This window comes from Beta vulgaris, chromosome 5 (genome assembly GCF_026745355.1).
Source record: "Beta vulgaris subsp. vulgaris cultivar EL10 chromosome 5, EL10.2, whole genome shotgun sequence".
Classification (NCBI taxonomy): Eukaryota; Viridiplantae; Streptophyta; class Magnoliopsida; order Caryophyllales; family Amaranthaceae; genus Beta; species Beta vulgaris.
The window spans coordinates 26803493-26813955 of NC_079206.1; the positions used below are offsets into that span (position 1 = coordinate 26803493).

Genomic DNA, 10463 nt, shown 5'->3' on the forward strand with positions numbered 1-10463 from the left:
GCTTTTTTTTCCTCAACATCAAACTCATCAACAAAGAAAAGAGTCTTTTCTTCGAATTTGGAGTTAACTCATCCATGGAAAACCGACAAAAACAAGAAACAGGTGACTCAAAATTAAAACTTACTCAAAAACCATAAATTTTGGTTTCAGAATAATCTCAGGAAGGCATAGAGCCGTAGATTATTAATCGACGGGTTTTTTGTGAAATTTGAAGTCTCAAACCCTAGATCTGAGGGTTTGAGGAAGAAGACGAGAGAGGAAAGTAAGAGTCAGAAGGAGAGAGAGAGAAATGACATCTAAAATGAGATTAGGGTTTTGGAGGGAGTATTATAGGGCAGTTGGGGGGGGGGGGTTAAATGGGGAGGTTGGGTATTAAATGGTGTTAGGTGAATTGTGTGGGATTAACTTCGGCTTAATTAATTGGGCTAATGGTTTAGTAGGTGTGTCTTTTTATCATTTGTAGAATATTTTGCAAATGTAGCAAATAAATTGGGACACACCTAAATGGCAAAATGTAGCAACTAAATTGGGACGGATGGAGTAATATAAAGCAAAACTAATTATGAACTGCAAAATTGTTTTGGTGCACGCAATTGAATTTGGTTTTGTTGATACTACCTTGGGCTAAAGAGGAAAAATATGTTTGGGTGGGTCCTTTCGATCTGCAAAAGTTCCCCTACATTGGCTAAGTATCAAAGGCACTCAAATACCAGCAAGTTCAGTCCTAATTTAATTGAGTTATTGCTGTCAATAAGGATCATTTTCCAATTCCCATTCAAAAAAGAAAGTGTATTGAGAGAATTAAGGAGATTTAAAACGTCAGGAGGGATTTGCAACTCAGTTGAATATAGCGGTAAAAAGAGATATATCAAAGAAAGTTAGAGATAAAGAATAAGATAGTAGAAGATGGGATATATGTATATGCATGATTAAGGACTTAGCTTTATAATTTTCAAACCAAAATTTTAGTCTTACTAGTCATAGTTTCCCTAAAGCGATAAAAAAGTTACGGACTAATCTAATAGACATCTAGGGCTATTAACTTTGATGGTTCAGTCATTGACTCTTCAGTCGCTGCCGGTGTTGCCATTCGCAACTCCGCTGGTCTTCTTGTGGCTGCTCAAGTTTATCGATTTGGCCAAACCTCAGCTCTCGTTGCTGAAGCCTGGGGATTAAGAAATGGATTGATAATTGCATATTCAACAGCATTTCAAGATATATATTGAAGGAGATAATCAAGTAGTTATAAGAGTGTTGCAAGGGCATTACAATTGCCCTGAGACTATCCAAACCCTAATTGATGACATTCGAAATTTGCTTCGACGGTTTAGATTTACTCCACAAGCATATTTTTGGGAAACTATCGGGTAGCAGATCTTCTATCAAAAAAAGGTCACAATAGTTATGCTGCTTCGGTAGACATGGATGTTTCTACAGAACCTTTGTTAAATAAATTAGTTCTTCTAGATTCGTTAGAAATCTCCCTTGAGAGAAGGGTATCCTAACTTTCTTTATGTACCAAAAAAACAAAAAAATAGACATCTAGGGCTTCATTTTAAACTTGGGTATCACTTATTAGCATTAACCTTACTTGGCTAAATTAGTGATGTCATCCAGACTATTTTAACCGTAAATTTAACTCATTTGAACTAATTATTCGAAAAGTAAAATTAAAGTGAGAAAAACAGATCCCGAATTCACCAGATACTAGTGACTTGAGAATAATCTCATGTGTTAATGTTGCTCAATAGTAAGAATAAAAATTCAGCTTAAGACAACACCAAAACATTTAGCTACTTAGGATAATCACCAAAACAACAAAGTTCTTTTGAATTTAGTCCCCTACAGAAGGTAGTGGTGATAATTTAAAACTAAAAAGAATGATATTACATGAACAGAAGGTTGGGTCAGAAAATAAAAGAATACAGGGGAAAAAGCATGTCTCAAGAACATGATAGAAAAGGCAAAACCTAGGTTTGCAAATATTAGAACTAATAATTCACACAAAGCTGACCAAGTTACAAGAACAACAAATTCACATGATCTTGATCTCTTCTTTTTTTGGAGGGGGGAGGGATATCACAAGATATATTATGTATAGAATGTACGACAGGAATCAGATCAAGCACCGCCCTTTTGTTGCCATGGCTTGAGTACGCCCACAACAATTACAGCTACAATAATAAGAAGGATGATAATTGCAATGCACATCCATTTTCGCGAGTTCTTTTGCAGGCTTTTTGCTTTTTGCAAAGCTGTATTTCCTGTATTAACATGATCTACAGCATTTGAAACCTGGAAACGAGAAGAAATATGATCATGGATTGCACTTATAGAAATTTGCCTACATAAAATAATTATACTGAGTACCACACGGAAGTTATAGCTTTGTTTCATTTCTTTGTTACCTGTGATTCTATGTTGTCGAGCAAATCCCCCTGCGCGTCGACCAAAACAGCCATATCTAGAAAAATCTGCAAGCAGAAAATATAATATGAGAAACTCTACTCAGTGCATACGAGAGTGACGCCAGCTCTACGTGACTTGGGATAAATGATTAAATGGGTTGGATTCCGATTTGTTTTCTGATCTATTTCATATTGTGCAAAACTATGTCATAACAGTCTAAAACTTAATATACTTACAAAATAAGAAAAATGGGTCAAATCAGGTTAATTTGGGTTGTTGGGTGACTTGGATCATGTGGCTTAGGTTGGGTTCAGGCTTCTCTTAGTAAATTCAGGTTGGAATCAGGTAGGTCAGAGTTTGCCAGCTCCTGTGATGGCAATCAAGTTAAGTTTACAACCGAGTATATTATATCTGTAAAGTAATATCATCATTGATGAAAACTAATATTTGAGATTTTGCCAAAAGGGCTTAATGCAATTTGGTGACATATTTTATAAACTTTCGAGTAAATGATATACCTGCTGTAGCTCAAGCAGCTTCCTCTCCACGTCTCTGACAGCATCATGTCGCTCTTGTATTTCGGCAAGTGTATCCATCACCTGCACACATAGATAGTTATTTTCTACTAGCAATTATTGTCCTACATTTTTTTTAACAATCTCTTATTCATTACAGTTCTACTTATCATTTTGGGGACAGAATAAAGAGGGCTTTCCAAGAACGATTATTGAAATTCTTTGTGCATATACAGTACATATTTATCTGAAATGAATACAAAAAGCTTTTGGTAGATTAAACTTTTCCTTGGAAATCATGCAAACAGTTTTTGAAATATAGTACTACAATGATTCTCAGGGAAACCTTAAGACCAGTAGACTGAAATTTATAATAAAAATAATCACCTAGCAAATGGGTAGAGCATGACTCATGGCACCACTACACTAGATATTCCAACAGAAAGAAAAAAAAAAATCTAATACAGAATTAAGGCGGTAATTCCATTCCCTTACTTCACTTCCATATTGATTTTTATAGCATATGAAAATAAGAATACAAGACACACCTGACCACGGCCTTGCTCTTGTATTGCTTTCTGAAATATTTGTTCACTATCACCAGTCTCGATTAATTGATCAATTTTCTACCAGAAAGTACAGGGATCACACAAGTGAGCAAAACAAATTTTGCAGGTTATATAGATATATCACTACACAAGAAGAAAAACTAGTCACCTCTTCATCAGCTCTTTGACCAGTCACTGTAAATCATAGAAAACGAAATAATTATATTCAATACATTTTCACACTTCAAGCAAAAGAAAACAATTTTTCCCGAATCAGCAGGCCAGATAAAGTACCTGTGTAAACACGGCGCTCGACAACTTCACGATACTCTTGATGAATATTTTCACGTAATACCTGTAGTTATATAGGGCATGTTTGGTATGAGATGTTTAAGTGTTGAAAACGGAAACAGAGTTCCATATACGATACATGTTTGGTATGATGGGCAGGGCAATGGTTTCCGTTTCTTGAGGATACCTATTACCACAAATTAATAATTTAATACCCTACTTGATCCTATGGCAACACATTACATAACCCTCCTCAAATCCACACCCGTAAATATTTAATAGAGGAACCTAACACCCAATAAAAAGTGAATATCATTGTAACTATTCCTTCCTTGTTCCCTCTATTTAAATTTTATTCTCTTTGCATTCCATAAGTCGAACCAGACATGCAGATAAAGTAAATGGAGAACAATACAGATAAAATTGACCCTCGTCTGAAAACTGTGATATTTACCTGAAATTCTGCCATCTTGTCTCTCAATCTCTTCTTTAAAGCACTGCAACCAACAATAGCAGATGTTAAACTGAAGCACAACAGCAACAGCTAAAATCCCCACAAGAATATACTAAATCATATAGTATTCAGTCAAGGGAATTGAAGAAATGCCAGAACCCATGCTACCGAAGATTCAGTTTTGCACATGCATGTAGGAAGGCTACATTACAAATGGAATGCACAACATTGTGCATCTCCAAAATCATTCAGTCTCAAGATTAATTTCAGCATATATTTCGAGCACCAGGCCCCTACAAAGCTAATTTTCAGCAAAGATGTAATCTCTTGAGAATCAGCACCACTGAAGTTACCAATAAATCTCAGGAGGATCCTAGGATCAGATAATTTTGTTCTTAGGGGCAGTCAAGGGTCAATGCTTGTCAGCTATTACAAGTATCCATGCTAGGACCACATTTTCAGAACAAAGATCACAAACCAGTATTAAAATCTGTAATTACTTCAGCCAGAGGAATGCAGCTCTGGCTAACCGAAGGTTGCAGTCCACTAGGAGACATTCAAAATAAAGTTTAAAGTTCTTTATGGTGGCAATCGACGTGTAAGGCAATTATAATGGAGAGAATACAACTACAAACTATGAAGAGAAATGGAGTTGGCAGAAGTAACCAGTGTTACCTAATTCCCCCGCGAATTGCGAATTGGAAAAGCGAATTATGGTCGGTTTTGGTTCATTTTTGGCTCATTTTGGGCAAATTGGCAAATTCAAAAGGCGAATTAGATAGGGAATTAGGTAACACTGGGCAGAACACATAAGATTATTCATCATTTCACCATCGCCGACAATGTGGACTGCTTTGTCACAAGACTTACATTGTCTGTGCTGTCCTGGCCCGTTCAATGGCTGTTCCTTTCCCACATCCAGGCTTCTGCATGCTTGATAAATTCTGGTGAGAGAAAAATGTCAGATTGGAAGTTAAAACACAGAAAATCAGCCAAGAAAAGTAAAGCATCTTACATCTCTATCAAGTTCTTCAATTTTTGATTTTATAAGCCGGGCAATCTTTTGGACTTCATCTACATCTTTCTCCATGCGTTTCTTAATGGCTTCAGAGTAGAGATAGCAGAATGTAATCAGACTTAATGTATAAATAATTTAAAAGCACATCGACCATGCCTAGTTGAGTTCTGTTCTTTAAAATACAAGGAAGAATAAGTCGCAGTTTGTTCCTTATTACACGTACACGTGCCATTTAAAAAGGTCCTTCCTTTCTAATTATTAGGTAACATAATAAATTCCTATTTTGAGATGAAAAGAAAATTGAAATCATCGATAAGGGAAAACAATAAGTGAGCAGGAGGACTAGCAGTTCTCGCGTATAGAAGAAACAATTAAAATAATAAAGCCTTCGAGTCTCGTTGTAGATCAGCCAAACATACACCATCAAAGCCTTTTTGTACAAAAGTGCAGAGAGGCTTCACCACTCCCTAATGGAATTAAGAGCACCAAACTTCAATCCATAAAACGTAAGAAATCCCCATATATAATCACTTTCAAGAAGGACCCATGCGTAAATTCTGAAATATATGGAAGAAGAACACAAGGGCAAAAATAAAATTATAAGCCAATGAGCATGATGCCAACAACCATATTTCTCATCACAATTTTGGATAGCAGCAACTTGATTAACTTCTCAAATCAAAAGGACTCAACGATCACTTCTAGCCAATCATTTGGACATGAGAGAGCCACACAAGAAATTGGAAGCAAATTTACCTTTCATGGCGGAAGCCTTTGTAACAGCTTTTGACTCCTCATGTGCATCCTGCATGCAGGTTTTATAAAACCATTTAGAAGGAATACATCGGCAACTTATTTCTCCAAGAGAAATTGGATCCTGCTGAAAAATTAACAAGGCTAGATAGTATTAACGATAATACAGCTAATAAATCTCTACTTACCTGGAGCTTTCTTAAAAGCTCATTGATCTTATCATACTGCTTATCTACTTCTTGGACCTGAAAGAGAAGGAAGAAATTAAGATAGATTGACGAAGAGAAAGAGGCTTAGCATAGTTTTCATCTGAAACATGAGCACACTTCATATCATTGCTTGGTTCCTATTCTAAGAAATAGACAAAGGTAAGGAACAACGGGGGCATAACTATATATAGTCACCTTCTTAGAAAAGTTTTGCAAGCCTAATTCTCCTGAATTCTGAAGATTTACTCCCATCTCAAGATCACCACCTCTCGATGATTCCCCACGAGGAATCTCAAATGAATCCTGCATGATATGATATAATAATGAAATTAGGAAAGAGTAAGAAAGCCAGACATTTATACACACGCCTAATACTCCAAAACCCAATCATCCCAACAACCCCCCACCCCCAAATTTAAGGAATAAACACATAAATACATTACATATATCTCAAGACCATGTCCACTTTATAATTTAACCTGTAAAATCTAAAAATCTTAGACAAAATTGGTATCAAAAGAATCAAATATTGAAAGGCAAATCAGTACATGCTAGACCAAATTCTTGTTCATGAATTTCTTGTTCATGTATGCTAACAACAAGCACTAGGAATCATCTAGCAACTTGGTCTATACGGGTGATAACCAGGCACATTTAAGCTCTAAAAATGAAAGTCTACTCACTAAAAGCCTGGTTGGTTTAATAATTCGACAGGATTCATACAACAAATCTGTAATTGACAGTTTGGTTCAAGAAAGTATTTGTCCATTCAGTTCTACATCTAACCCACTCCCCAAATTCTCCACCCCACCCCCCCAACTATCTCCTGTCATCAACCCACCAACTCCACCAACCCACTGCTGCCACCTCCCTATGATCGAAAGACAAGCCAAATTATGTATGTAATGAACCAAACAGGGTCTAAAATGGGGATACCTCAAGCATAAGTCTAGAGCTACAACCAAGATAAAAAAAAGGAAATTTGGGGAATGTTGACAATTATTTGATTTAGGAATTCCAATTTCAAAATTAGCAAACTTCACGTTAAATGCATTTCACAGATTCAGTATCCACAAAACTACAATTGGACACCTCGATCTATAATCCAATTGGAAGCATCATCTAATTTTACAAATAAAAAAGCAACAACATCCATTCAAATAACCTCATATCATACAATGTAAAACTTAATGAACCAACAAAAATACATATGAGAGCTTCATATATGCATAACTAAGCCAAAAAATATATAAATCCAATAACCCATATAACACCATGATCAAATTGAAACATCAAAACATCAACCAAAACACAGATCAAAGATAACATCTTTTTTGCACTCCCACATTAAAGTAAAGGGGAAATATTCAGAATCCAAAAAAGAGATAGAACTAGAAACTTACAGAAAGAAGGTTATTCATGGTAACAGTGGGTCAAGTCAATTGAAAATCTCCTCTTCCTCAGCAAAATTAAAACCAAATTTAAAGTGGGGGATCTTTGAAAAACCCCTTCTTTTCTTAAAAACTAATGAATTTCAAAAAGAACCCAATTTGGACAATGGAAGAAAGGATTGATTTTGTTCACCAAAAACGGAAGTTGTATGAATTTCAATCTTGCAATTGAAATTAAATTTGAGGAAATATCGAAAAGAAGAGAGTTTTTAGAGTTGTTTTATTGTAAATTTGTAATTAATTGAAGTAGGTTTATTGCTGAACCCCAAACAAACAAGTTTTGTCTGGGATTCCAAATGACCAGTAGAAGAAAATTGGAAGACAGCTGAGACACCCTGGACGAAAAGAGAGAGAAGACGAAGGTGGGTTTATTGTTGGGTGAAGCTTGACACCGGATCTTCAGGAAAGATTGAATAAACCTTGCTACCTAAGTCTAAGTGAGAAATGCCTAAATCTACCATTTTAAAAAACAAAAAAAAATTGACAAAAATATGTTTTATAAGAAACCTTTTTTAAAAAAAACTACCTTTTTTATAAAAAAATTAATACTATCTTTTACAATAAACTCTCTTTAGAATACTATCAAATTACTATTTTGTTAAGTTTGATTGTTTAATCCCCTCAAAAAAAAAGTTTGATTGTTTAAATTCTATTATTGACTTTGCGTGGTAATCAGTTAATCACGTGACTCTATTCAACAACATTTGAAACACAAATGGAAGGGATTGTCCAATAAATCGGCGAACCGACTATTGAAAAGTCCCCGTAATCACGTCACAAATGGCTGCTACGATTACGAGGTTGAAGAAGTTTAAGTGAAAACCAAAGGCAAGTCAATTGTGGAATAAACGATCAAACTTAACAGTAATTATCATCCAGTGGTATTTTAAAAGGAACTTGTTGCAAAAGGTGATTTTTTTAAAACAAGAAAATTACAACATAGTTTTTGAAAAAAGTTTCTTATATAAGGTACTTCCTCCGTTCCAAAATATAGTTCTCATTTCCCTTTTTTCACGGTAATTTATGCAAGTAGAATATAAGAGGGATAATAAATATTTTTTGTTTATTTAAATAAATGTTGTTTGGGAAAAGACGATTTTAGGAGAGAGAATGGAGAATAATTGGTGAAAGAGCATTAATTGTAACATTTTGGTTGAATAAACAAAGGAAAAAACAAAATTCAAGAAGCAAACAAATGATGGGACACGGTTTTTTTAGACAAATTACGAAAAAATGTGGAACTTAATATCGATATGGGAACTATATTTTGGGACACCCAAAATAGAAATGGGAACTATATTTTGGGACGGAAGGAGTAGCTTTTTCAAGCATAACACTTTTTAATTGTGTGTTCAGAGAAAAAATTTATTCATTGCAAAAGGTAATATATCAAGTGTTTGTTTGGTTGAATGTAGGAAGTATGAATTCCTTGGAAGTTTATTTTCCCATGTAATTGTATTTTCTAGGATTTGCTAAATGTTGTTTGGTGATTCAGGGGAAATTTCACTTACCTAGGTCCCCCTAGGTAAGTAATTTCCTCCATTTTGTGGGAAGTGGAACCTCCTAGAAATTTCTACTTCCCATGAATTTATCAACCAAATAACATCAAAAAATTCTAATTCCTAAAAATTTATAACTTCCCATGTTTTAAAAATGTCAACCAAACAAGCTTTTGCTTTCTGCTTTCTCTTCCTACCTTCTGACATCAAGAAACACTTTCTTCTTTTATGGATGAGCTTTTCTAGAAAAACGTTCCATTTATTTAAAATGAAGGAAGTATTATATTAAATCGCATGGACATGCATTGCATGCTGTCATATGTCACCCCACCTTGCCCAAAGAGTTGACAAAAGTTGACAGAATATGACAAGAATCACATACAAAAAAAAACGGGTTAGTGTTGAGGATTTCCAACCTAGTTAGTTAAATGGGTCAACATGCACCACACGCCCTTACTAAATGGGTTGGCTAGTGTTGAGGTTTCCAACACATATATGACAAAAAAGTGGGTTCATGTTGAGATATCTCAACACATTTAATTAAACGAGTCAGCACGATACAACACGTTTATCAAATGGGTTGGGTTAGTGTCAAGGATTTTCATACCCGTTTATATATAACTTGGATACAACACAAACACGACCTTTTGCCACTTCCTACATTTGATCAAAGCATAAGAGGTATCAAACCCATGACCTCTTACTTTGTAATGTCATATCTTACCACTAAATTATGACTTGGGCTTCTGTGACAAAATATCAACCCCAAATTATACATGTTTTATGTCTTATTCAATTATTAGTTGAAGTATTGCCTGGGCAAAACAACTAATTAATATAAAAATGTAGTATTGAAAACACGACATATGGCCAGCTTGTTGATATATAATCATAGTGATGCTTTTTATACCACTTTATTGATTAAATGTATTAATTATTTTTACCAAATATACTCTTTTGTTGATATATTGAACAAACAATGTACGAGAAGGGTTCTAAATTAGGAAAAGCTCTTATATGTACGTTCAAAATAAATTCTCGTAAAAAAAAATTGTTTCCAGAAAATATGAACTTCTAATTTTTTTTAAGGAGAATCATAAGTTCATGTTATCATAAATTAATGGAGAAAGAGTCCATAAATACTACGGAACAACTTTCGAAGTGTAGGAGTACTCCCAACGTTATTCCACTAATTGGACTTTGATTTCTTTTTGAAGGGAATGGTTAGTGCATATTATAATAAATTAATGGACAAAGTGTCCATAAGTACACAAGAGCCACTTTCAAAAGATAACGGTACCCTCAACGTTGTTCGG

The 10463-nt window shown here is 34.8% G+C and overlaps 1 protein-coding gene across 1 annotated transcript; it reads right to left on the reverse strand.

Moving 5' to 3' along the window:
- Positions 1-1769: 1769 nt before the first annotated feature.
- Positions 1770-8098, reverse strand: LOC104893228 (syntaxin-132). The gene is made up of 13 exons (XM_010679331.3): positions 7601-8098; positions 6393-6500; positions 6177-6233; positions 5992-6040; positions 5233-5321; positions 5088-5161; positions 4218-4260; positions 3767-3827; positions 3642-3667; positions 3473-3550; positions 2928-3008; positions 2409-2474; positions 1770-2295 (listed from the first exon to the last, which is right to left on the reverse strand). Exons 1-13 carry the CDS (start codon positions 7616-7618, stop codon positions 2122-2124), a joined length of 924 nt encoding a protein of 307 aa, XP_010677633.1. The 5' UTR covers positions 7619-8098; the 3' UTR covers positions 1770-2121.
- Positions 8099-10463: the final 2365 nt, after the last annotated feature.